This window comes from Podarcis raffonei, chromosome 16, assembly GCF_027172205.1.
Source record: "Podarcis raffonei isolate rPodRaf1 chromosome 16, rPodRaf1.pri, whole genome shotgun sequence".
Taxonomy (NCBI): domain Eukaryota; kingdom Metazoa; phylum Chordata; class Lepidosauria; order Squamata; family Lacertidae; genus Podarcis; species Podarcis raffonei.
The window spans coordinates 38,751,243-38,778,924 of record NC_070617.1 but is presented as its reverse complement, the minus strand read 5'-3'; the positions used below and the strand labels follow the sequence as shown (position 1 = coordinate 38,778,924).

The 27,682-nt window shown below is 47.1% G+C and overlaps 2 protein-coding genes across 5 annotated transcripts; one reads left to right on the top strand and one right to left on the bottom strand.

The window, feature by feature from the left end:
• Positions 1–514: 514 nt before the first annotated feature.
• On the top strand, positions 515–5,546 carry MTRFR (mitochondrial translation release factor in rescue). Its single transcript, XM_053369802.1, has 3 exons — positions 515–992; positions 3,784–4,074; positions 5,317–5,546. The coding sequence occupies exons 1-3, from the start codon at positions 687–689 to the stop codon at positions 5,527–5,529; spliced, it is 810 nt and encodes a 269-aa protein (XP_053225777.1). The 5' UTR covers positions 515–686; the 3' UTR covers positions 5,530–5,546.
• A 2,375-nt stretch (positions 5,547–7,921) lies between these two features.
• CDK2AP1 (cyclin dependent kinase 2 associated protein 1) lies at positions 7,922–27,653 on the bottom strand. Of its 4 annotated transcripts, none has more exons than XM_053368527.1 (5): positions 27,387–27,653; positions 12,327–12,433; positions 10,785–10,911; positions 8,978–9,277; positions 7,922–8,931 (listed from the first exon to the last, which is right to left on the bottom strand). In XM_053368527.1, exons 1-4 carry the CDS (start codon positions 27,469–27,471, stop codon positions 9,210–9,212), a joined length of 387 nt encoding a protein of 128 aa, XP_053224502.1. In that variant the 5' UTR covers positions 27,472–27,653; the 3' UTR covers positions 7,922–8,931; positions 8,978–9,209. The 4 variants fall into 4 exon arrangements, with proteins under 4 accessions (XP_053224502.1, XP_053224501.1, XP_053224500.1 ...); XM_053368526.1 differs by lacking the exon at positions 27,387–27,653 and adding an exon at positions 27,154–27,249; XM_053368525.1 differs by lacking the exon at positions 27,387–27,653 and adding an exon at positions 26,596–26,704.
• Positions 27,654–27,682: the final 29 nt, after the last annotated feature.

The window sequence follows — 27,682 nt, the reverse complement described above, 5'->3', positions numbered from 1 at the left end:
ACAAAGTCAATGACTCCTCTTCCCCTGCAATCACCTTTAAGCTCCAGGAGTACTGACTACCTCCCAGCCCACAAAAACAGGAGACCTACCCTGTCTTGTGTGTGTCAAGGATGGAATATAGAAGTTCTGCTGCATCCTCACCTCAGATGTGGAGCTGGGATTGCAACCCAGAGTCTTGCTGCCCAAGTACATCCAGAGCCAAGAATGGAGCCCAGGAGTCTTCTTGTTTCACCTACAGCATGTAGCCTGGAGTCTTCCACTTATAAAACAGAGGCAGGAACACGACAGGCAGGATGCCTGTTCCTTTTGACTTAGAAACCAAACCCTTAAAATTGACAGCTGCCTTTGATTTGCACCATGGAAACCATGTCACCAGGACATCAAGGGAGACTGGGAGCAATTGGGCTACTAGAGCAGCATTAGGCTGAAAGGGTCAACAGACAAGTTTGTATTTTCCCCCTGGCAGCTGCAAAACCTACCTCGTTTTGAAAACCCAGACACAAAAGTATAGCAACATCTACTCACTCTTGCCATGATGAGCGGTGGCCAACCTGTGTTTAATCTAGCACTTGGTTGCAATGCCTTGCAGTCTTCCTAGGAGGTCCTACAGAGGAAATCCTGATGCAGCCTTTTCCCCTGGCAACTGATGTGGCCAGCAGTGGATTGTGACTTCAGCGCAGAGTGAAATGGGGTGGGTAGATGGGAAGATGAGCAGTAGGGAACGTGTCTTCAAAGCAGCGTACTTCATTTCAAACAAAATGCTTGAGGGAGTATGTTTTGTTCATTGCTTCATTTTTTATTTTATTTTTAATTGTTTAAATTGGCATCAGAAATGCATCATCATCTGGAAGACCGCATTTCTTGAACAGAGAAGCTGGCGTTTTGTGGCTGGTGGACACATTCTGTTCTATGATGGTGTTGCTCTGGAATGGAGCCTTCAAATTGGAAATGCTCTGTTGGTATCTTGGGGGCAGGAGAGAGCAGAATATCATTAACAGATGCTGGTATCAGTGAAACCTTAGAAGGGAGGTGTACTTTAACGTTTTTTGTTTTTTAATTGCCTTCTTAAACTAGAAGGTACGGTATATATTTATTTAAAAAACTCAGTACCATTATTTATCAAATCTCATTATTCCATTGTTTGACTTCAGTAACCTATTTTGGCTGCTGCTGCTTCTTTTTAAAAAAGCTGAATCAACTATATTCCATTTTTGGCTAAGCTTTTCTTTCTTCCACCCACTACTTATTTCTTGGCAGTATCCTGGAATTCAGTTTAAAGTTACTGGGATTAGTTGCCCTATTAATTTAATACTGTGGATGGTAAGAGGAGGAAGAAACCTGCACTATGTATTTAAATTTCCAAATGCACTGAGAGATGAAACAGCAATATGATCTCCTGCCCTCTCTCCTTTCAGTTCTTGTTATCTACTCCCTCACCTGCCTGTCACATTATTTATTACAGTTGACATGGCAGGGACTGGACAACAGAATAAGAACATAAGAGGAGCCTGTTGGATCAGGCCAGTGCCCCATCTAATTCACCATCTCACAGTGACAAACCCACATGCAGGACCTAAGCACAAGAAGACTTCCCTCCTGCGGTATTCAGCTTGTATAGGTACCCTTTGCCATCATGGCGCTTTTCAGATGTTACAGACTACAATCACCACCTGGCTCAGTCTAATGGGAGATGTAGTCCAAGACATCTGGATAGTAGAGCTGTAAGGCATATTTTTCTATTTCACCCTTTATTCATTGCAAGCAGCGCTGTTTCTGTTGCACTGCAGCTTATCTTCCACCAAAACCCACATTCTTCATCTTGCTGTCCACTGTAGCAAAATTACATAACTTAAGTAACTGATGATGTAAGTTCCATATCCATGCAAATGGAGAGGGGAGTAATCAGTTGCATATTGTCTGTGGAGTGAAAGCAACAACAACAACAGTGAATAATATTCGCTGGATTGATTTGTGTGCTGGATGGGGCAAATAATTGGCAATTCCTGTTTCCATTTCTTTTTGGTCAGAATTCTCCAGCATCCCCTGTGAAAGGTACTGTGCTAGCAAAGGTTGGGATAGGGGAAGGATTTGGTGGAAGAAAAAGGGTTGAATCTGTTTTCACTGCATTGTCAGGGAACATAAAGTTACTTCGTAGACCAAGTTGCAGCCTGGCAGTCCTAAGGAAGAGCAAAGAGCTGCTTTATTCCCGTTGCTTGATCACTTTCTTTGAAAACTGTTTTATTACTTTTGCCAAATCCAGACATATTTAAGCTGGAAACCCAAAAGGCATATATTTAGAATCATTTTAGCAAAATGAAGCGCCTGTTTGCCCACAGACCAGTTCAGGGTTAAGCATTCCAGGGCAGTGCCATCATGGAACATGTGATCAGCAGCTGCAGCATATACTTATCTGTATAATCAGTGCTCTTCTGGGTGAAGATGTGTTTTCCACTTCTGACTATTGCTTGGAATTTGTCCAGACAAATCAGTAGTGATATTGGTGATTTCTATAGCCCTGTAATTTTATAATAGTTACAATTCGGGTTTTGCAAGGAAGCATTTACTTCCTCCCCTATCTCTTGGTTTCTGGTGCCACCAAGTGAGCATTTTGGCTCATTGAAAATATTTTGTTTTTCTGTACCGTTTGGATCAGCAATTGCTAAGGGGTACTGTGAGCAGAAACCTGTTTGGTCTTCCTCTACAGAAATGGAAGTCCTTTCAGTTTGTGTTTTTAATTTAAGCAAATAAATGATTTACAATTGGTCCAGTATACATAAAACAGATGGTTGGATAAATCGCTCAAATAAAGCAAAAGGTTCCTAATAATGTGTGCATAGCAGCATTATCTTGACCCCGAAGCCTTTTCAATTTGATCATGTGAAGATTGGGGTACCTGTGGATAAATACTTCCAAGGCCACATTCCACGATTTGTGTACTGGCACAGTGGCCAGGTGAGTGTTCAGATGTGGCAGGTGTTAGAATCAGGCTGTTAGTCTTGCTCCCTTAATCATAGAGTGGTTTTGTTTTCAGAAAAAAAGACATCAAGCTGGAAAGGTTAATTGCCACTTGTCTGAGTAACAGAAAAAGACCGTGGCCAGTTTTTTTACTCCTCTCTTTTTTTTCCATGAAGAGATTAACTTCAGCCAGAAGTTGGAAAAGCACCCTGTACTGTTTAGTAACAAGGTGATATTTCAGTCTGGGGACTGGGAGGAGGAGAGAGTTCAGGGGTGGAGAAGGTTCAAAGGGAGGATAGCAACTATATCACAGCCCTACCCAGATCATATGAGATGTTGGTGTTGTGTGGTGTTATGGGTGGGATTAAATCATCAGACAGGATATCATTTCTTTTGACAGTTAAGTCCTCTCCTGCTACCCTGGAATGTAATGTGAAGTCAGCAGAGTCAATGAAAACAGACAGCTTGCATTCCACACTGCAGTGGTGTAGTCTGAGGGAAAAAAAATTGGGTCCCATCCTCCACCACCAAAAGCACAGCACCATAAAGTGCATGTGTACAAAAGGCTGTGGCTGAATAGTAAGCAACTGCTTTGTGCCCTCATGGTCACAGGGTCAATCCCTGGCAGCTTCAGATAGGGCTGGGCAAGAACCCTGCCTGAAATCATGGAGAGCCTCTGCCAGTCAGTGAAGACAGTACTGAGCTAGATAGACCAATGGTCTCACTCAGTATAATGCTTCTTCCTATGTTCTACTGAATGTTAGGGCCAGATATACTGACAGTTACTTATGAGTATTTTCTTGGCTTCTCTCCTATTGTTTAAATTAGGAGTTTTCTATGCCTCCCTCAAGTTTACCGCTCTTGGCAAACACATTGAATGGACTAAGTGGTTTCCCTCTGGCATCAAGGCTTTGGTGGAAGTCGCGTTTTTTAATGCCTTGGTGGCCCAGACCGTTGCTCCTTGAAGTGGGAAAGAAGAGCTTCAGAGACCTCCTTCCTCTACACGAGGCTGACCTAGAAGAGCAGTTTGTCCGTGGCTCTGGACCCGGAGGCCAAGCAACCAATAAAACCAGTAACTGTGTGGTCCTGAAACATCTTCCTTCAGGAATTGTAGTCAAGGTGAGATGCTTGACTTTGCTCCACGTCTGCTTCTGTGGCAAGTTTCACTAGTTTTCTGCTTCACGTAATACAGTGTTTAGTACAACAGAGGTTTGTAAAAAGCTTGTCCACTGGAGTGAGAGTCGTGTTCAGGTGATCAGCCAGGAAGCTTTCATACCACGAAAAACTATATACTGTTGGATAGGCATATGGGCCAATAAGGCTGAGGTGTGTGTTCTTCACATTCCCGAGAAGCCCCATGTGTAGCATCCAGGTCACATCAGCTAGAATGGGTAGAGCAGGGATAACTAACATGGTGCCCTCCATACATTTTGGACAACAATTCCATTTTCATAAAATTTGTGTATCACTTGATTGTAGAAATAACCTCAAAGCAGTCTTCCCTGACAGTGATGTTGCAGCGATCCTGGGAAATGTAATCCAAAACATCTGGTGAGCACCATGTTGGCTATCTCCAGTCAGATTCATGAGAAAATCCGTTTTGGGAGTCTAATCCAAAGGAATTGTCAGCATGTGGTGCATCCACCAAGAGTCTATAGGTAGTTCTTGAAATCATGATTCTGTGAGGTAGGAAACAGATGACAAAGGCAGCCTTTCAACAGGCGGAGACTGAATGCCATTTCATCAGTAGAGTAGGGGTGGGCAATGTCAGGTTTTCAACACTGCAATGTATCACCAGGCAAACATTGTGATCTGGTGGTACATTGCAATGTTCAAAACCCTGCTTCCTACCACAGCGCTGCATGATGAGGTGAAATCACTGAGGTGATTGCGCTTTGCTGCACCAGAGAGAAAAGAGCTAAGCAGCCCCATCCTTTTCCGGCTTGCATTTGGGGGGGCGGGGCAGTGGCCACATCACAATCCTAGCTTATTTTAATGCTTTGCATCTCCCCCACCCTCAAGAGCTGCCAAAAGTGCATAAACATGGAGAAGAGTGGGGCTTGGTCCATTGTACTGCCTTTATGTCTCTAGCCCTTGCCTTTCTTTCCACTCATCTGCAAGACTTCTGCCACCTTCCAGCATCTTACAGCCACATATGGATGGCTCCATAAATCCTCTTTCAAGCTTCTAGAGTCCTTTTGTGCCTCTCCAGCCTTCTCATCTGCTTCCTTCTCTTAGAATTCTCTTTCCCAGGCAAAGTAGTTCTGAATCACCAGGCCTGCAATAGCATTTCTAACTTTCAGGATGGGGCTAGCTCCAATCCCCTAAGCAAATTATTTTTTCTCCCCGCCCTCCTTCTAGTGCCATCAGACAAGATCAGTGGAGCAGAACCGTAAAAAAGCTAGAGAGATCCTCCAGGAGAAAGTGGATGTTTTCTACAAAGGTGAAACCAGTGACGTTGTTAAGGAGAAACAGGAATTTCAGAAGAAAAAGCAAGAGAAGAAGAGGCGAGCAAAAGAAAACCTTGAAAGGAAAAGGCACTTGAAAGAAATGCAAGCATTAGAGGACAAATAAACAGGATTGGGCAGTTGTGGGTTTTGGTTGGGGTTTTTTTTAAAAAAAAAAACCTCATCCAATTTGGTGTGCATGGGAGGGGGACACTTGCCTGGTTGTGGTTTTTTAGAATTGTGAGAAAAACTGCTTGCAGTTCAGAGGCAAAAATGCAAGTGATGGTACACTGACATTTGTAGATGTTCATCATTCCATCGTTTCAGATGGAAAAGAGCTTTTCTACCTTTGCGGTAACCACCAATTGAGCCTACAAACCAACCTTGCCTCACTCTTAAGAAGTTACTGCATCAAACATGTTCCAGATGGAACCAGATGGATGCCCCTAGTTTTAAGGCAGGAGTAGGGCAACTTCCTGTCCACACTTTCAGGAATTGGTGCCCAGTTGCCTTTTGGTAATAACACATCAGTGGTTTTGTGGTTGTGGACAAGCAATGCTTAGCTGCAAGCCCTGCCCTAGCCTCTGTCATCAGGTCATTACCCAAAATAGGCCATGTGTGTGTTGGCCACTCTACTCTGCAGCCATGAAGCAGTGGGTGTGGCATCTTCCCAGCATTGTGTCAGCATTCGGCACAAGGCATGCAAAATGAGAACTGCATGACACCCAAGCAGAGCCCATAAAACTAGAACAGCATGACATGCAGTGGAGTGGCAAAGCCACCAAGTATGTGGTGTCTAACTCTTGTGTTCTTCAACCTTGAGTTCTCAGGTGTATGCGTGTTGGGACCCCCAGTTTTCTCATCATCATCCCCAGCCATCTTAGCCAATGATCAGGGATGATGGAAGTTGTAGTTCAACAACAGCTGAGAACCCAAGGTTGAAAGAGTGGCCTAGCCCAGGATTAGCTGGATCTCTTACTTTGCCGCCTGCAGAATAGAGCAGCGAGGCATTAATCTCAAGCACTACAGCAGGGATGGAGAACCTGTCGTGCTCTAGTGGCTTCTGGACTTCTTTTCCCATCTACCCCAATCATTGGCCTTGCTGAAAGAGGCTGAAGAGGGTTGGGAGTCTGGCAACATCTGGAAGGCCATATGTTCCCTCCATAAATGTTCTGCTTTGCCTCAACAGTGCTGGAGTGGATGTCCAGTGGGTGGCAAGGGAACAAGCAAGTATGGATGCTGAAACAAACCAAAAACCTCAAGCTGAAAGTTGCTTTCAACCAAGGTGGAATGATACTTCATTATAGGGACATGCTAGAACAGTGGTCCCTTTTTGTCACCTGCTGCTGACCTTGAAGCTCACTCTGGCTAACTGATGTCCTAAACACAGCAGAGAACAGAGCAGCAACTCCCTTTCCTGGCAAATTGTGGTAGAAGAAGAAGAGTTTGGATTTGATATCCCGCCTTTCACTCCCCTTCAGGAGTCTCAAAGCAGCTAACATTCTCCTTTCCCTTCCTCCCCCACAACAAACACTCTGTGAGGTGAGTGGGGCTGAGAGACTTCAAAGAAGTGTGACTGGCCCAAGGTCACCCAGTAGCTGCAGGTGGAGGAGCGGAGATGCGAACCCGGTTCCCCAGATTACAAGTCCACTTCTCTTAACCACTACACCACACTGGGGCCAGTGGAACCCTCTAAGGCAAGGATGTGGCCCTCCATATTTTGTTGGGCTCCAATCAGCCCTGTTCATCAAGGTCCAATGGAAAAGGGTGAAGGGAACTGTAGTCTGATAGCTGGAGTGTCCCAAATTTTCCACCTCCGCTCTATATAATGTATAATGAAAGCCAGTTCTGCTAAGGCTTCTCAGCTCAAGTGAAGGTGTCAAGGTGGCTTCTGCCACTTCTTCCAGCATTCCTCAGTTTTTGGGTGGTTGCATACACTCTGGTCAGGTAGAGGTGGTCAGTCAGGAAGGTTGAACACCCACCAGCAGAAGCCTCCATCTCTTTAAAGCAACAGCTGACAGTGCTGGAAAGTGGATTTGGAGGGAAACGGGAACCCATGAGCAGTACCGGCTGACCACCAACTATGTCATAGACCAGAGCTTTTCAGTCTTTGCATGTTGGTGACAAACTTTTTAGACATGCATATTTCGCAACAGGGTAATTCAGTTTTACTAGCAAACTGACAGCCAAACTAACCCCTTATAAGAGCATTCCTGCAACACACCTACACTTTGCAGCCAACACACTAACATGTTGTGACACAGTTTGGAAAGCTCTTTCATAGACCAATGAAGTTCACTGAGCTCAATGGGTCTGTGTGATGTCACTGGATATTGCATGTTCAGAATGGTGTAAGGGGTAATTCCCCCATCATGCTTGCTTACCTTATTTTTATCCTTTATGCTTCCACATCACCAAGTTCCTATGCTGGATTTCCTGAGGGATCTCTCAGATGTTCCAATAAATCTACGCTTTAATGCTTTCGAGTAATTGGGCCCCTGCTGCTTAACAGTACCAAATTGTTAATGAAAATAAGCTTTATTACGTCAAGTAATAAATACATACAAAGATGCAAATAACAGTTTTAGTCACTTATTTGGAAATTATTATTTTTTTTGGCAAAGTTACAATTTAAATCTGGGGGAATAGAGTTGCTTTTGGGGCCTGTGACAGGTTAGAATAGTCTTTTTGTAGAACTCATGCACTTTTAATGGAAACACTTAACAATCATGCAAAATGGTGGGGAGCGGGGATAATTTTTGAACAAAATTTATGGTGCATGCACCAAATTAGAAATTAGGCTGTCAGCTGGTGAAACGAAACAATATCTGTACTCAAACTTAAAGGAGTCTGGTAAGAAATGGTTTAGTGGTGAAGCCAAATGAATGCTTTGAGGATTAAGGCAGCTGTTTTCAAATTTTGCTTTCAAGGAGCCCTTTACTCCTATGCTGTTCTGCAAAGGCTGAGCGTTTGCCATAGGAAGTCTGCTGCACTGCAGAGGACTCGGGGTTGTGTACACCCAATCCATGGGGTGTGATGTCTGGAGCTGCTTAGCTTTGCCAATGCCCCACATAACCATACCTTGCAACCTAGAACATAACCAGCGCTCCTTTTACATTACACAGGAATACTGGCGGCAGCAGAGGAGCTCCCTTTTCAGGGGAGCGTGTCCAACATTACTGATATTGTTACTGAGAAGTCCCTAGAAAGCTAAGGAGCCGTAGACCTTTCCTAGAATGCAGTTTGAAAACCACTGGATATGGGGAACACTGTTAGCTGAAGGAGCAACCTGAGGCAGAACAGAGAATTAAGAGAGAGGAATGCAGTTTTTAAATAAAAAATTCCAACTAATTCAGGGAATGCCTCAACTTAAATGAAATACTGCAAACTCCACTTTAAATGAGAGGAAGGATAATCTTGTTGACTATGGCCAGGATCCAGAAGGAAAAAAGACAGCACAAGTTTTATCCACCCAAGGGGACCTTTCGACTTTCTCAAACCAATGCCCCCCATGCTGGATGCTGAGCTGCTTTTGAAACCAAGAGGCATTTCAGAAGCTCTTTGAAGTATGGCACAGGGTGGATGTATTAGTTGGGGGGATTCAAACTTTCCACTGGGCACACAAGCCCTTGGTTGCCTCCCAAGTGCTACTTTGGATTGCGGCCCACATTCTTGGAAATGGCAGTGGGGGGGGGAGTGGTAGAGTCAAATTAAGGGATCTCTCTGAATGCCTTCTGTAGTCTCCAAAGGAACTGGTGTCCCTTTTTCATAAGAGGTGGAAAAATCTTGCAGCCACGGGAAGAGATGCTAGGATCTTGCATTGCGCTCAGTCTCTGCCAAACACTCTCGAACTAGTCCTCTGGCGTGAATGATGCCTGCAAAATAAGAAACATAAAGTCTGCTTGTGTTTACTTTTACAAAAGCAACACAGTGGTACCTCAGTTTAAGAACAGTCCTGTTTACGAACAATTCGGTTTACGAACTCTGCAAAACTTGAAGTGTTTGCGAACTTTACCTTGGTCTGAAGAACGGAATCCAAACGGTGGAAGGGCACCGGCGGCAGGAGGCCTCATTAGGGAAAGTGCGCCTCGGTTTAAGAACTGTATACAGTTTGGGAGGCACTGACTTTTTGCCAGTTTCATATGAAGGTATAGCTGCTTTTTCATTTCACTGGGACATTTGCAGGAGAACTTCCTTGGTGGAGCATGCCTTTGAGTTACCGTATTTTTTGCTCTATAAGACTCACTTTTTCCCTCCTAAAAAGTAAGGGGAAATGTGTGTGTGTCTTATGGAGTCAATGCAGGCTGCGCAGCTATCACAGAAGCCAGAACAGCAAGAGGGATTGCTGCTTTCACTGCGCAGCGATCCCTCTTGCTGTTCTGGCTTCTGAGTTTCAGAATATTTTTTTTCTTGTTTGCCTCCTCCAAAAACTAGGTGCGTCTTGTGGTCTGGTGCATCTTATAGAGCGAAAAATACGGCAAATATTTCCCCCTTTTTCTGAAGCGGTTCAGTGACCATTGCAGCATTTTTTATAAGGAAGAAAGTTTTATCTTTAAATACTTTTGGAGAGGGGCAAAGCATGTTTCTAGGTGGCCAGGGAAACAGGCGCATAGCAACCCATTAATCCAGGTGTATCCAAGATGGTGCCATCCAAATGTTGCTGAACTGCAACTCTCATTAGCCCTGATCATTGGCTATGCTGCCTGGGGCTGGGAGGAGTTGCCAGGTATCAGAACAAACAGTCTTCGTCATGGTAAAGGGACCCCTGACCATTAGGTCCAGTCATGGCTGGCTCTGGGGTTGCGGCACTCATCTCGCTTTATTGACTGAGGGAGCCGGCAAACAGCTTCCGGGTCATGTGGCCAGCAGGACTAAGCTGTTTCTGGCGAACCAGAGCAGCACACGGAAAAGCTGTTTACCTTCCCGCCAGAGCGGTACCTATTTATCTACTAGCACTTCATGCTTTCGAACTGCTAGGTGGGCAAGAGCAGGGACTGAGCAACAGGAGCTCACCCCGTTGTCGGGATTCGAACTGCCAACCTTCTGATCGGCAAGTCCTAGGCTCTGTGGTTTAACCCACGGCGCCTATACGTTAAAAGTCATATATTACTTCATATGCTCTTGGTATGAATTGCACAGGTTAGAAATGGGTGGCCTTCTCTTTGGGTGGGACTAGGTGGCATTTTCGTTTCTACGCTGGCTTAAAGTGGGAGCTCCTGGGCCACTAGAAGCCCAACCTGGACCACTCTTATTAATAAACCTTTATCAGATACTGTGTTTTTTGACCTTTTCCTCATAATCTTGTGGACTAGGTCCTTAAGTCAAGTTATTTAGTGTAAATAATACGGCCTAAAATATTTCTCTCAATATTAGCTTCATTACCTCGTTTTAACCTTTCCATGGCACTTTTACTTCCAGCATATGTAGGCCTGATTTCTTTTCCTAATTCTTCTATGATGGCCAAAAGTTCTGCATACTTGCTCTGTGGTACTTGACTGCTACTCGTTCCCTGGCATCAGAAAGAAATGGGATCTGAATTAGAGCAGAGCAAGTCACAAGAACCAACAAACCGGCTGTTTAGTGCAGGCTATATCGGGACGGGAGGGTTTTCCCCTCATTATTTTATTTATTTACTGTACTTTAAAAACATATATTGCTTGATTGTAAAAATCCTATTAAGTAGCTTACAAAATTATCAAGTATTAACATTATCAATAAAAACAGTTAAAAATGGGTCCTTTAAAATATTTAAAAGATCATTAAAATCAATAGTAGCTAAAAAGAAGAAAGACATCAACATTTCACATAGAATATTAGAGTGGGAAGGGACCCCAAATGTCATCTAGTCCAACCCTCCGTAGTGCAGGAATCCTGCCCACAGCCATCTGCATAGGCTTGCCTAAACAAAAAGGTTTCAATCAGACGTCTCTCTGGTGTTGACAGGCTGGGAGTTGCAATGTGTAACCCCCCCCCAAAGATAACTATTTCTTACAGGTGTTCCAGTTCCACATACCACAGCAGTTGAGTGGGCATGTAAGGGGTAAGGCGATCCTGCGAGTAAACTGGTTCCCAGGTTGTTGAGGGCTTAATATGCTAATAACACACTGAGCTTGTCTGGGTAGCAGATGGGAAATGGGCAACGAATGCAGATCCCTGAGCAGAGGGGTTCTATGCAGACAGGGTCTCATTCGTGACAGCAGCCGTGCTGAAGCATTCTGCACTAGCCGCAGCTTCTGGATCAAGCCCGAGGGAAGCCCCAAATAGTGAGCACTGCACCTTTAAAGCAACTTGAACGTGAAAGCTGCAATATTTATTAATGCCATCATTGAGGCGAGCAGGTTAAAAGTAGAGTCGACGCTTGTGAAAAACAAGCTTGTTAACAAATAAACATGAACCCTTAGATGCCACACCCACAGCAAAAACGCTATGTACCTGAATCACATAATCACTCAGTGCTGAATTTGGTCAAAATCACTTCTGTTTGGAAACTGTAATATTTATTTTAATCCATCCACTTAAATTTAATCTATTAAGTGACATCACGACCAGTTTGTTGACTTACACAGGCATTTCCTCGATTTCTCAGCCCATCTCCAGATTTTAATTGCTGCACTGTTTTAATTGGGGACATTTATATTTTAACTTTTCTGTCACTCTGTTTTTATATTTTGCAAACTACTAATTTGGAACTCTATGTGGTGTACGTATATAAATTAATAATATAGACAACTTCCCTTTTTTTCAACAAGTCTTTTCAAATGAGGTTCTTATCCCAGTCTGTTTCTGTTGGATTTGAAATTGTCCTTATATATGTTTTTTATTGTCAAACCCTTGGGGATGTTTCAAGGGAACTCATTCATAAATGAATGAATAAATGGCACAAGAGACACACTGCTGGCAGCCCAGAATGTTGGAAGTTTTTACCTGCACTCCTTGTGTGTAACCTAGAGATGGGGGTCCGTAGTCATTTATAAGCTGTCTGTATTGCCCTGAGCCTGCCATGCTGGTGGAAGGAGAGTGGACGTTCCCAGCTTTGGAAAAAGAAAACGTACAAAGTGAGCATGATTACCAAATGTTGAGTAAGATACAAAGCTAGCAGGTTAAACATTCTGGTTTTGAAAGGTCATAGAATCATAGAGTTGGAAGAGACCACAAGGGCCATCGAGTCCAACCCCCTGCCAAGCAGGAAACACCATCAGAGCACTCCTGACATATGGTTGTCAAGCCTTTGCTTAAAGACCTCCAAAGAAGGAGACTCCACCACACTCCTTGGCAGCAAATTCCACTGTCGAACAGCTCTTACTGTCAGGAAGTTCTTCCTAATGTTTAGGTGGAATCTTCTTTCTTGTAGTTTGGATCCATTGCTCTGTGTTCGCTTCTCTGGAGCAGCAGAAAACAACCTTTCTCCCTCCTCTATGTGACATCCTTTTATATATTTGAACATGGCTATCATATCACCCCTTAACCTCCTCTTCTCCAGGCTAAACATGCCCAGCTCCCTTAGCCGTTCCTCATAAGGCATCGTTTCCAGGCCTTTGACCATTTTGGTTGCCCTCCTCTGGACACGTTCCAGTTTGTCAGTGTCCTTCTTGAACTGTGGTGCCCAGAACTGGACACAGTACTCCAGGTGAGGTCTGACCAGAGCAGAATACAGTGGCACTATTACTTCCCTTGATCTAGATGCTATACTCCTATTGATGCAGCCCAGAATTGCATTGGCTTTTTTAGCTGCCGCGTCACACTGTTGGCTCATGTCAAGTTTGTGGTCAACCAAGACTCCTAGATCCTTTTCACATGTACTGCTCTCAAGCCAGGTGTCACCCATCTTGTATTTGTGCCTCTCATTTTTTTGCCCAAGTGCAATACTTTACATTTCTCCCTGTTAAAATTCATCTTGTTTGTTTTGGCCCAGTTCTCTAATCTGTTAAGGTCGTTTTGAAGTGTGATCCTGTCCTCTGGGGTGTTAGCCACCCCTCCCAGTTTGGTGTCATCTGCAAATTTGATCAGGATGCCCTTGAGTCCATCATCCAAGTCGTTGATAAAGATGTTGAATAAGACCGGGCCCAAGACAGAACCCTGTGGCACCCCACTAGTCAGTACCTATCTTCCTCATTCCGCTAATAGTTGCCAGCTATGCTAATGCAGTGGTAAAAATAAACACCATATTGTCCTGATCAGTAGAAGCACGAGACACCATGGCAATCGTAACACATTGACATTTGCTGTCTATGAAAGCTTTTCCCAAGCGCTCAGAGTTCTTCACATAGATTATCTTGGACATCCTAACAGGAACCCTGTAAAGTAGGTCACCATTATTCTCCCCATATTGCAGATGGAGAGACCGAGTCCAACAAGTGAACAGCTCACCTAAAGTCTATATGTGGTATAAAAATAACCGTTTATTTATTTAACTGATGTGGCAAGGTTAACAGGCCTTTGTCAGAAATGCTGGTCTCTTGCTGGAGCAGAAGGGGAAAGGGAAGCGGATGGGAATAAATAAAATGTTATTTGTAGCCTTGGCATCTGTGTCCCAGACTGGGTGCTGCTTCGCTATCCCCTGATCTATCGCTGCAAAATTCCTCACCTGGCCAGGATAGCCCTTCCCCTAGACTGCCAATGAGTGCTGCCAAAATGGAGAACACCCAGCCATTTGTTGGAGAGGTGTGCCCACACAGGCAGCCTGTTGTTCAGCTACACACATGAAGACCAAAACAGACCACTGGTCTGTCTAACTCAGTCTTAGCCATGCGGATGGTCAGCAGATCTCCCCACCGAGAGAAGCTGGGGATTGAACCCCAGGCCTTCTGCATACACAGCAGATACAGTGGTACCTCAGGTTAAGAACTTAATTCGTTCCGGAGGTCCGTTCTTAACCTGAGGTACGACTTAAGCTTGTGGGGCCTCCCGCTGCCGCACAATTTCTGTTCTCATCCTGAAGCAAAGTTCTTAACCCGAGGTACTATTTCTGGGTTAGCAGAGTCTGTAACCTGAAGCGTCTGTAACCTGAGGTACCACTGTACTCTTCACCAATAAGGAGCTAAGGCCTCTTCCCTTTGTAAAACAGAGCGCAACATGCAATGTTCAGGAAACATGCGGGGTGGGGGAGGCCACACAGAGAGAAGGGAGGCACTGAGGATCTCCAACTGGACTGGCATGTCATCTCCCCCCCTGCACCTTCTCCTGGGGCCGTCTTCCCCCATAGCGCACCTAAGCTTGCCCTAGAGGCTGCTGATGAGTTTAAGCCAGCGTCCCTGTCCCCCCTAAGCTCCCCCCCCATGCCAAGCCACTGGGTAACCTTGGGTGCCTTTACCTGATCCTTTGCCGTCTGCCTCGAAGACGTAGTAAGACATAGTGGCCAAGACAGAGCGCGCCTTATCAGCCCCGCAGCAGCAGGCCCCGAGAACAAAAGGAGGGTTTTGGACTTGGCTGCGGTGCCAGCCCTCCTTGCACAGTGCAGATGGCCGCATTAGTCGCTGTGCCAGCTCAGCTCAGATGGAGAGTGCGGGTGGGAGGGTGGAAAGAAGGAAGGAAAGAAAGAAAAACATAGCCATGCTTGCTTTGAAAGCCCCAGATCCTGAAAGGGTTCCTGCACCCCAAAAAGGACATCAAATCCAGGCCAAACTTGTAAGGGGCAACCCTGCTCCGAGATGTGGCCAGCTCTGGAAAGCAGCAAAGTATGGTAGGAGCTCCCGAGGCAGATTTGGGATGGTTTCTGGCAGTGAATTGCCAGCTGCAGTCAAAGGCATAGCATGGGCTTGGCTTTGCTCTAGCGGAGGGCCCCTCGCTCACTGGCAGCCCCCACCTGCTTGCCTTCCTCCTTACAGCTAGTCTTTTTTTGGGGGGGGTGGCACTGGCATTCCCTGTCGGCTGCTGTCTCATCAGCCTCAGCGCTGCTCTTGCAGAACTCAGCAGGGAAAAGGAGGCCCCCGTGGACAAAGGTAGCATGAACTGCCTGTGCCTGCCATTGGCTCATGTGCTGCCTACCATTTAAGCTTGCCACCTTCTGCCCCACCAGTCCCAACGAGCATCAGCTACTCCCGATCCTTTGCATGCAGAAGGCCCCAGGGTCCATCGCTCCCTGGCATCTCCAGCAAAGGCTGGGAGAGAACCCAGCCTGAAGTTCTGGCAAGCTGCTGCCAAACAGCAGAGACCACACTGAATGTTCCCTTCATAGAATGGCCATAGCTCAGGGGCACTGTCGTTCTTGACATCCGTCTGTCTTGAGACAATGCACTGCGCCTCCAGGAATCAAAGCAAACGGCTGTATTAGCGGCACCAAAGCAACCTCCTTGGGGAACAAGCCTGGGCAGTATGTGGAGGTCCTGGACTGCCCAGGCAACAAGACACACACTCACACTCGGGTCTCACTGATGTGGTCCAAAGGAAAGGAAAGCAAGACATTTGGCACCAGCTTGGTTGCAGCAGGTGCTGGAAGGAGGCGTAGAAGGCACCATCCAGGTGGACGAACCCTCATTTTTCTCTACAGCATGTGCAGAAACCACCTTCTGGGCCACTGGACCTGGGTGTAGCCAGGATTCATATTAGGGTGGGCAGGATCAATGTTAGGGGGGCAGAACCAAGCTATCTGCAACACAACTGGTCACTTAGTTAAGTATTATTATTATTTTTACTTGATTTAGGGGGAGGCAGTTGCCCCCCCTTTTGCTACGCTCCTGGTTGGACCCACTATTGGTCTTGTCCACTCAATCCGCCAGAGTCTGTCTTTGCATGCAGGGAAGTCCCTAACTCACTGAGGGTTTGTGACCCATCAGCTATAATTGCCTGGTTTAGCCAACCAGTCAAAGCCACTCCCGGGCTGTGGCAGCTGTTGCATATTGACAGCTTCCAGGAGCTACAGGTGAGAGCTGAGTGCAGAGTGGGGACCATTGGTGGACAAACTACCCCAGAAGGAGCATGACGCGTCCCCCACCAGAGGTACTACCAGAGGGAAGCCTAACACCCCATACACTGGGGCATTACACTCTGATTATTGCTGCCGTTTCCATTTATAGACCGCTTTACTATCTGAAAGATCCATAGCAAGTGATTTGCGTAACAAAATATATAAACAATAGTCATAACCATAAAATACAAAAAAACATAAAAAATAATATACAACTGTATCTTAAAAATATATCGTAGCAGTTTGCAACAATATAAAAACATAAAGCCAGACAATAAAATCAAAAAAAGTTAAAAGCAAAGAGAAATGAAAAACAAACATCAGTAGACCGTTGTGAAGGGGTGTACCTCTCATCTGCCTGCTTAAGCCTGGGGGAATAGAAAAGTTTTCAGCAAGCACCCTCTCCGATTGCATGAAGCCCGGACAGCCCCGTGGTTTTCCACGGATCTGAGGGCAATGAAACAATCGTTGAGACGGCTAGAGCGCCGGTGGCGGATAACTCATTCCGAATCTGACCGGACACAGGTTAGAGCTCAACGTTGAGCCTACCAAGTGGCGATAGCGACGGCGAAGAAGAATTTCTTCACCGCCTCTATTGCATCTGCAGAAAACAGAAGCAGGAGACTTTTTCAGGTGGTTCACAATTTAGCGGAACCACCTGCAACATCAAGTACGCACATGTTCTCCTGCAATGATTTTGCAAAGTTTTTTGCAGATAAAATCGCTCAGATTCAGGAAGAAGTAGACTCCACCGTGGGAGCAGGGCCGGGGCGGGAGAGTGCTAGAGTTCTGTCTAGTCAAGTTGAGTGGGATCAATTCCAAACTGTTACCTCCGAGGATGTGGACAGGCTGCTTGGACAAGTGAAGCCAACCACCTGTCTCCTGGATCCTTGCCCATCCTGGCTTATAAAAGCTAGCCGGGAAGGACTGGGCGATGGGCTTCGTGGGGTGGTGAATGCTTCCCTCCGTGAGGGAGCCTTCCCAGACCCGCTGAAAGAGGCGGTTATTAAACCGCTTCTTAAAAAACCATCTTTAGATGCGGCCACGATGGCCAACTATCGCCCAGTCTCAAATCTTCCATTCTTGGGCAAGGTGATTGAGCGAGCGGTTGCCGAACAACTCCAGGCACGCCTGGAAGAAGCGGACCATTTGGATCCCTTCCAGTTGGGATTCAGGCCTCATCATGGGACTGAAACTGCCTTGGTTGCACTGGTTGATGATCTCCGGCGGGCTAGGGACAAAGGTGAGAGCTGTTTCCTAGTTCTGCTGGATCTCTCAGCGGTGTTTGATACCATCGACCATAATATCCTTCTGGACCGTCTTGAGGGGCTGGGAGCTGGGGGCACTGTCATACAGTGGTTCCGCTCCTTCCTCCTGGGCCGTGTTCAGAAAGTGGTGGTGGGGGGTGAGTGTTCAGACCCCTGGGCTCTCACTTGTGGGGTGCCTCAGGGTTCTGTCCTCTCCCCCATGCTTTTCAACATTTACATGCAGCCACTGGGAGAGATCATCAGGAGGTTTGGGCTGGGTGTTCATCAGTATGCGGATGATACCCAGCTCTACCTCTCTTTTAAATCAGAACCAGTGAAGGCGGTGAAGGTCCTGTGTGAGTGTCTGGAGGCGGTTGGAGGATGGATGGCGGCTAACAGATTGAGGTTGAATCCTGACAAGACAGAAGTACTGTTTTTGGGGGACAGGAGGCGGGCAGGTGTGGAGGATTCCCTGGTCCTGAATGGGGTAACTGTGCCCCTGAAGGACCAGGTGCGCAGCCTGGGAGTCATTTTGGACTCACAGCTGTCCATGGAGGCACAGGTCAAATCTGTATCCAGGGCAGCTGTTTACCAGCTCCATCTGGTACGTAGGCTGAGACCCTATCTGCCTGCAGAATGTCTCGCCAGAGTGGTGCATGCTCTGGTTATCTCTCGCTTGGACTACTGCAATGCGCTCTACGTGGGGCTACCTTTGAGGGTGACCCGGAAACTACAACTAATCCAGAATGCAGCAGCTAGACTGGTGACTGGGAGCGGCCGCCAAGACCATATAACACCGGTCTTGAAAGACCTACATTGGCTCCCAGTACGTTTCCGAGCACAATTCAAAATGTTGGTGCTCACCTTTAAAGCCCTAAACGGCCTCAGCCCGGTATACCTGAAGGAGCGTCTCCTCCCCCATCGTTCTGCCCGGACACTCAGATCCAGCGCCGAGGGCCTTCTGGCGGTTCCCTCACTGCGAGAGGCCAAGTTACAGGGAACCAGGCAGAGGGCCTTCTCGGTAGTGGCGCCCGCCCTGTGGAACGCCCTCCCATCAGATGTCAAAGCGATAAACAACTACCTGACATTCAGAAGACATCTGAAGGCAGCCCTGTTCAGGGAAGTTTTTAATATGTGACATTTTAGTGTATTTTTCATCTTTGTTGGAAGCCGCCCAGAGTGGCTGGGGAAACCCAGCCAGATGGGCGGGGTACTACTACTACTACTACTACTAATAATAATAATAATTATTATTATATAAGTTGGCAACTTACAACTACCTAAATTGTAGTTGGGAATTTCAGCTGGTGTAGCTGCCTATTGAACGTGCAGGAGCCCCACCCCCACTTGCCCCCGGCTGCTTGGTACAAGACCCAGAAGCCAGCCGGCACTTTGTCCCAAGCAATCCAGAATGAAGCATGTCCAAATCTACTGCTGGGAGGAACAAAACAAACCCCTCTTGAGCCAGGGTGCCAAGGTGGAGAGGGAGGACAGGAGCCCACCCCCCTCGCCAGGTGCACCAGTCAGTCCATTCCAGCGGGGAATCCGTGTCCACGGTAATATACCTTAGGCAAAGGTAAGGTATATAAAACTAATAAATAAATAATTTGGGCAGGCAGCATAGTTAGTGGTTTCCAGCTAGGATTTCCACTCTCTTTTTTGATAGGGTTCCTGTGCTATTAACAGCCACATGACTGGCAAATTATTATTGTTAATTACCTGGCCTTTACCATAAGTTCCCAGGGCATGTATTACATTGGTAGCAGTAGCATTAATAGTAATAGTATTTTTTGTATACCACCCTTCATCAGAAGATCACAGGTTTATCAACACAAAATACATCATAAAACAGAAACAAACCATAACTCCTCTCTCCCACAAACACATTTTTAAGAACCATAGAATGTTAATCAGCTGAACACCTGGTCCTAGAGAAATGTTTTCACTAAATATATGTAATGAAGGCGCCAAATGAGCGTCCTCAGGGAGATTTCCACAAATGAGGAGCCACCGCAGGAAAGCCTGTTCTCGTGTTGCCACCCTCCAGACCTCTTGTAGGGAAGGCACACAAAGAAGGGCCTCAGAGGATGGTTGCAGGGTCCAGGTCGGTTCATATGGGGGGAGGCAGGCCTTGAGGTGTTATGGTCCTGAGCTGCTTAGGGATGTATACTCATTTCATTTATTACGGCCATAGGCCCATACAGGTAAAAACAACACATAAGTGACAGCTTAAGCCGTAGGGGGGAAAAAACAAAAACAAAAAACAGTCGCTAAAACACCACTATAACAATAAAATACTATAAGATGGAAAGGCATACTACGCCTTAATTAGCTTGTAGTGCTCCTTGTCGTCGCTTTTGGGAAAGGACAGCGACCAGGAATCTAGCCACCTTCAGGGTCGTGTGGGTATCCTTGTCCTGCAAGATTTGGGCAAGGTGGAATTTTGGTGGGGTACCCTCTAGTTTCTGAATGATTGGTCCCAGCAAATTTGCCCGTGGCACATTGAACAAGGGGCAAAAGAACATAATGTGCTGGAGCGACTCCGGCGTCACCTTATCACATTCACACACGGCGGGGGCTTGGCCCTTTGAGAATCTATGTCTCAGGACATTTGAGGGGAAAACGTTAAACCTCGCTTTGGTGAAGGCCAGTCTATGGGCAACAGTCGAAAGGGAGGAGAGGTATGATGGGACGCAGTAAGTTAAAGTGATACCAATGTTCTGGGGCGAGCAAACACCTCCCCCCAGCATATAATTTCGCTGTAAGTCGATGTCATCCAGTCTTTGGCGGATCAATCTTTGATGATGTATAGATCAAAACCAGCACTTTGAATTGGACCAGGAAACTAAATGGCAGCCGGTGCATTTGGGCCAGGATTGGCATTAGATGCTGAAACCGTCCGGCCCGGGGAGCAACCTGGCCACTGAATTCTGCACCAGCTGGTTTCTGAACCATCTTCAAAGGCAGCCCTACTTAAAAGGCATTGCAGTTATCTAACCTAGAAGTTACCACAGTATAGACAACAGAAGTTAGGCTGTCCCTGTCCAGATAAGGGTACAGCTGGGCCATCAGTCAAAGCTGACAGAAGACGCTCTGTGCCATCAAGGCTGCCTCAGCCTCAAGCGACAGCAAAGGATCCAGAAGGACCTCCACGCTGTGTACCCAACTCCTTCAGAACCAGTGTTACCCCATCAAGAGCAGACAACCTCTCCGCCATCTGGCCTAGGGAACCACCAACTAGCAGCGCCTCATTCTTATCTGGATTGAGGCTCTCATCCAGGCCATGACCAAGGCAAGAAATTTGCTAGATGCTTTATTTATACAAATGCGCATGACTCAATGTGACTTAAGAAAATAATATGAAAGATAGTAAGCAACACCTGTTGAATATATCAAACAACTGCAGCGTAGCTGCATTTCTCCCTCTAAGGCTCAGGAGTCCTGCCAGAACGAAAAGTGGCTATTCTTGCAGGGGAACCATGAAGAGAAGGAAAAGAATTGGTATTGAAGTTGCCAGCTTTTATTTCTTTTTACTGTTAAGTGTTGATGCTCCTGTGCCTGCAACAGCAGCCCGATACAGACAAATTCTGCCTTTCCATTGTTTTGCTCCCTGCCAAGAAAAGCCCCACTTAATTTCCATATGCTGGGCTGTTTATAAAGCCACAGGAGCAGGATTTTTTTTAAATGTTGGCACCTCCAAACGGTGTTAATGAGGAACTTTGCCAGAGTGATGGGCAACCAATGGGGGGGGGGCAGGGGGCGAGCATATATCAAGGTCCACTGGGGACACTCCTAAGAGAGGTTATACACATCAGTATAGTAAATTTTCCCTTCTGCAGAGCTTGGGAGCTGCCTTCTCTCTGCTTCCTAATTGATGGGGAAATCAAAGTTAAGTGGGTAATTAACAGCAGCAAAAAAGCCCTTTAAAAGCCTCCCCCACCCCACATCATAGCCACCTGGAATGCCTAAGGACACTTACTGTCTGATGCAGGATGACACTGGGGTAGAGGAGAGAAAAGACATTACTGAACCTACAGTGGCCTTCAAAACTTTCCAGCCCCACAGCGGTGGGTGGGTCACAGCTGATGATTATTGGCTTTGGATTTCCCCCATATTTGGCTTGAAGAAGGGGTTGGGGTTAAGTCCCCGCCCCCGGTCTGAAAACCAGAATTCCTGTGTCTTTAATATTAGCACAACAGGCAGAAATTTGACCAGGAAAGCATTCTTCCTTCAGCCTTTTTCAGGCTAAGAGAGTAAGGGAAGCCACAGCAATCACTCTTAATTCCTGCTACATTTAAAAAGCAAAATCTGCCTTCACATCTGCAAGCAGAGTTAGAGTTTACAGGTCTGAATCTGGGGTGTGTGTGTGTTAAGGGGGGGTAGTATTTCATTTGGCTGGCTGAGAGAGGCCCCCTCCAGCCCTGACCGCTCAAGCCAAGCTGCCTAATCAGAGACAGGGAGCATTTGCAGTCATATCACTGAGAATCCGAGATATTCAATTGCCAGGGCTCCTTTGTCTAACTCCCTTGGCCTTACGCCAGGGTGCTGGCATTAGCGCTTAGCGAGAGGAAGGGCTGGTGTACAAAGCAGACAGAGAAACCATTTTGGAAACTGATGAGTGCTCTTTACTTCCCCCCTTCCCAATTCCACCTAAAGAGTTTCTCTATAGAATGGATGAGGCACAAAGAAGCAGTACAGGTGAAATGGGGAGAGGCTGAGCATCCCTGGAAATGGTTGTGGAAGGGCCTTCAAAAACAATGCAATTATTATATTATCAGGTTTCGTTAAAGAGCATAAGAGATTTGGGGAGAGACTGGTTCCAGTTGCCTCGGTCAACTCTTGCAGGATGTCCCTTGCTCCAAGCACATCTAAAACATCACAATTATTCTTCTGTCCAAAACACAGGACAAAAGCAAATGTTTTGCTGGGGGGTGGGGGATAGATGGGCAGCCAAACCAGCATCACTACACAAGATTTGAAACTGGAATTAAAAATGGGCTTCCACTGACACCCAAGAGACTTGGTTGCCGCTACACTTTTCTTTCCAAATATCTCGTTTCCACTCTGATTTAGGTGTTGTTTTTTAAAAGACATAAAATGTTGCTTCTGCTCACTGTAATTTAGAAGCTCCAAAGCCAAAATGAGGCATCTGAAGAAAAACATTTGCAAATCCAAGGCTCCAAGCATATGAACACACAAGGCTCAGACAAGGGGTCTTGAAGGGCACAACCCACCAGGACATTCTCCTGCACAAAACCCATTGCAAATTACCAGGACGACGCATGAAGGGGGGGTGTTCCACAGAGAGGGTGCGACTACCGAGAAGGCCGTCTGCCTGATCCCTTTGGACATCACTGGTTCAAATAGTGCAGACTGAAAATGTTCAGTCCACCATCTTGATTCAAAATGGTGTCCAGCTGAATCCAAACATGGGTGAAAACCTGCAGCTTGATCTTAGGAGCCCACATGCAACATTTGGTTATGGTATCTTAAGGGGTGTTCAAATGCATAGTAAACAAACAACTAGACACACAGAGTGAGAGAAAGAGAGAGAACTACAAATTAATTTTCAAATGTGCTCAAACAACTCTTTAATCAGCAGCATTTGCTTTAAGAAACCAAAGTCTAAGTTTCTGCTAAGTTTCTGCTACAACAATAGATAGTCCCAATTATTAATTTCAACAGGACAGCTTAAACCTTGAAGCAGAAGGGTCTGCAAACTTTCTACCTCCGGGACCCACTTAAGAGAGCTGAAAACAGCAGTCACAAGATTCTGGCACATGGAGGGCAGGGCTAATCAAGCCGAGCCCTGGCCACTACTGATAGAATTTTCTACAGATACCCAATCCATCTTTGGAAATTGGTAAATTCTTTGCCACTGCTTTTTCTTCAAAGAGCTACTGTGACAACCCAACCTCAGTTTTGAGCAGATTTTTCTGAGCCAGAGGCAGTAAATGGAGCAGCTTTTCTTTTATATTTTCCCCTTCCCACTCACCCCACACCTCTCAAAGTATTTTTTACCCATGTCCTATAATTTCTTCTCCCATTTTCCTTTCACACTCAACTTGTAAGTTATTCCCTCCTCTTCAAAAAACTGTCAGTCTTTCCACCTTCCTCACCTTTTCCATTCATTCATTTCTTCTATTAGAGTTTCCCCCTCTTGTTCTCTTTTCAATTCCTTATTTATTTGACTCCGTCCTATTCTTGCGATTGCAATTTGTTCTAAACTGTTTTTGATGTTGTATCTTAAATTGCTGAGACCCACCCTGGGACCTTCAGGCCAAGGGTGGGTAAATAACAGCCAAGGTGGCTTTATTATTATTATTATTATTATTTATTATTATTATTATTATTATTAAAAAATACTAGTGTTTTCTCTCACTTCCTAATTTCCTTCAACACCACCTCTGGCCCTTTTCCCTCAGTCTCCCCCTAACCCTCTCTGTTTCTTGATCACCTTTCCTCAGCATGGAAGGAGTTGCTGGTGCTGGCACTGCTCCAGCCAAAAAGCTGTGGGCCGCAGCGACAAGGTGGGCAAGTGGGCAGGTTGTGGCATTTAGGCCTATTGGCAAGTCCTGACCCACTGCCTCACAGCGGGTGTGGGGACTGTTTGGCCCTCCAGTCGCTGATGAACTACAAGTCCCATCAGCCCCAGAAAGCATGGCCAATGGCCAGGGATGGTGGGAGCTGTAGCACCACCGGGAGGGACAAAGGTTCTCCACACGTGCCTTCAAGGACACCCTTCAAAAAGCGATTCTGCTTGCTTTGGAAAGAGAGATGGAATAGTGGACTCAGACTTAAGGGGAATGTGACTCAGATGCCAACTCAGTCACAGGCCCACCACTCTCTCCGATCCTAATTTGCCTCAGAGTTGTAGGAACACCAGAACACCAGACCAATTTAGCCTTAGAGAGAAGCTACAGAGGAAATCCCAAATGGCAATTTGAGGCAGATATTCATTCTCAGGGTCCTTTTTCAGTCACAAAAATCTGCATCTGACAGGGGATCTGGTTATATTAGTAATTCTGCTGAACTTGCCTGGTTTTGCCCACACAGCGGAACTGACTTCTGAGTCCACATGCAGAGGGCTGAGCTGTGCATGGCGGAGAGGACAGCCAGGCCAGGCCAGGCCAGGGGACCCGGGCTCCGGGGCAGAGAACAGGCTTTCTGCACAGAAAGCCCCAGGTCCAATCCTCAGCCTCTCCAATTACAAGACTCTCAGGTAGCAGCCAAGAAATGGAGGCAAATGGAAATTGTCCACCAAGAAGTGCCCCGTAGGAACTTTGCATACACTTCCCCCACCCCTTTGCTTATGGTTGGAGCAATTTCTCTTTAAAGTCTGGATGACCACAGAAATAATTACACTTGCCTCAGAGGACCTCAGTGGGAGCGGTTGCCTGGCAATTCCCAGCAAAGGCAGGCTTGCCTCTCTCTCGGCCTCAAGAGCTTCCAGCTGCAGTGATGGACAGACCCCCCTGGGACCAGCAGCGCAGAAGGGGGGGGGGACTGACAGGAGGGTGAAGCCAAGGAGGGGCAGAGCCATCTCATTCTAGGTTTCTGCCCACCTTCTTCCCCAGTGAGGATCTTTGGAAAAGCTGCTGTGAGAGTCTTTCAGGACTAAGTATGCTAAACCAGGAGTCGGGAAATTTTAGGCCTGCTGAATTTCCTTTGTCTTTTGATGGAAACTCAAGATCAATCAACCAAAGCCATGTGTAAAAGACATACAGCATAGTTTAAAAACAAAGATCAGGGTGCCTCTGAGCATGTTCTGTGTGTTTTATTCAAGTGGTATATAAGCAGGGCTTTTTTCCAGCCAGAACTTCCAGCACCTCTCAGGTGGTCGCCATTACCATTCTAAGAGAATGAGGTGAGTTCCAGCATCTCTTTTTCCAGAAAAATAGCACTGGATATAAGTATTGTAAAACACAGAGAGAGTTTTCTGCAGTTTGCAAGAGGAAAGTTAAACCAAAGAAAACTTTTTTTTGTGTGTGTGTGTGTGGAAGGGGAAGATGTGGAAGAGAAAGGCAAAATAAAGTAAAACAGTAGAAACAAAAGTGAAAGTGAAACACAGGGTTTTCTCCAATGAAGTTCTACTCAAAAGCGGACCCAGTGAAATTAATGGACCTTTGTAATGTTTATTCATTTCAATGGGACTACTAGGAGTATGACTAACACTGAAAACAACCCAGGCTCTCTCTTCACACAAATGACAGGTTTAACTGATAAGAAGATTAAGGTCAAAACACCCAACTTTTCTAAACAGTAAAGGCTTGTTTAAGGGGCAGTTTACACATCCATGAACATCACTTGGTCACAACAGGCAGCTGGATGTGAGAACATGCACTGAAGTAGATATTGGTGACAATGAAGTTTCACCTGGGGCAATGCCCATCAGTCAGATGCACACGTCTCTTGAATGGCACACTCAACAAGCAGTGAGCCTGCCTTGCAGAATGCCACTCTCAAGGCGTCTCAGAGCACCAGTTCCCAAACTTTTCTGCTAAAGGGACCACTTGAAAACTGCTGACAGTTTTGGTGAACTACTTAATGCTTTTCTGGCCTGTCCTAGCAATTCAAATTGTAACACAACGAAATGCAATATTATTATAATAATAATAATAATAATAATAATAATAATAATAATAATATGCTCTTAAATCACAAATCCATGGACACACTGAATGAAGCTTGCTGAATGAAGCAGCTGGGGGAACCCTGGGTTACAGCAAACGTTTTGCGTGCAGGTCCCCTCTGCCGCACCTTCAGATAAGAGGCTCTCAGGTACCAGCTGACGGGGAGAAAATGATTCCCTACCCAACAGCCTGCAGTCACTGCCGCTCAGAAGACATAGTGATTCGCAATGAGGCCGCTTCCAAAGGTTCTCATCTTCAGGAAGGTGCATGAGATCAGAGGCAGTGTGGTGTAGTGGGGAGAGTGTCGACTAGGACCCGGGAGAGGCCCCGGTGCGAATCCCCTCCGCCCCACTCAGCCACGAAGCAGCTCCCTGGATGCGACCCTGGGGGGCAAGCACAGGCTGACCTACCTCCCAGGGTTGTTGTGGAAGTTAAACGCGGAGAGTTGGCGGAGAAGCCTGAGCTCCTTGGAGGAAAAGCTGGGATATACATCTATATAGGCAATAATTTTTTTAAAAACCCGTATCATTTGCGGGGCGCCTGCACGTGGCGGGATCCCCGATCCCCGCGCCTCTCCTCCGCCCGGCGCCTCGCGCACTTGCGCCCCGCCACCAGCAGCGGCCCTCGCCCAGGCGTGCAGCGCGCCTCGCTTCCTGCCTTGATCCGAATCAATCAGCCGCTCTAGGGAGGCGATCATGGAGGGGAAGGGGGGGGAGGAGGCGTCAGGACCGATCCTCCACCCGCCGCTCCTTGATCCCTTCCCCCCCCCCCCCGCCCAGCCCCCGGGCCCCCCTCGCCCCGGCGCCGCCAATGCCGCCGGCTTCCCGGGGCGCAGCCTGGCCGGGCTGCCCGGGAGAGGGGGCTTGGCCGCCCAGCCAAACTTTGCACCCGCTCCGATGCCCCCCCGCCCCGCCTGCGCCCCCCAAAAGTGCATAATGGCGGAGATGAATCAGCTCGGCGGATCTGACCTGAGCGGGGAAGCGGGAGGGAGGCGAGAGCCCGTCTCCGGGCGGCGGGGCTCGCCCAGGTATCCAGGGCGCAGCGCGGCGCCTGCTTCGCCTCCGGGGCCAGCGGGGCTCCCCCTCCCCCGCCGCCGCCGCCTCTTGCCAAAGGCGAGCCGGTGCCGGATAGCGATCCTCCGTGCGCTCAAGGCGCCGCGCCGAGAAGCCCCCGAGAGGGACCGGCGGAGTTGGCGCCTTACCTTGGCTGATGGGAGCCGCCGCCGCCGCCGCGATGTGCGCGGTCAAGTTTGGCTTGTAAGACATGCCGAGCAGCAGCAGCGACATCGGCGGGAGGAGGCGGCGAAATGTCCTGAAATTCCGCGGCGCGGCTCCCTCGGGCTCCGTCGGCCTGTCCGTCGCTCCGTCTGTCTTGCCCGAGACTTTGGGGCTTGTTTACTGCCAGAGACAAGCGCACGCCGCAAATATGGCCGCGTCACATATGGAGAGAGAGAGAGAGACATCTATATGCTCGCTCTTGGGCAGCGCAGGATCGCAT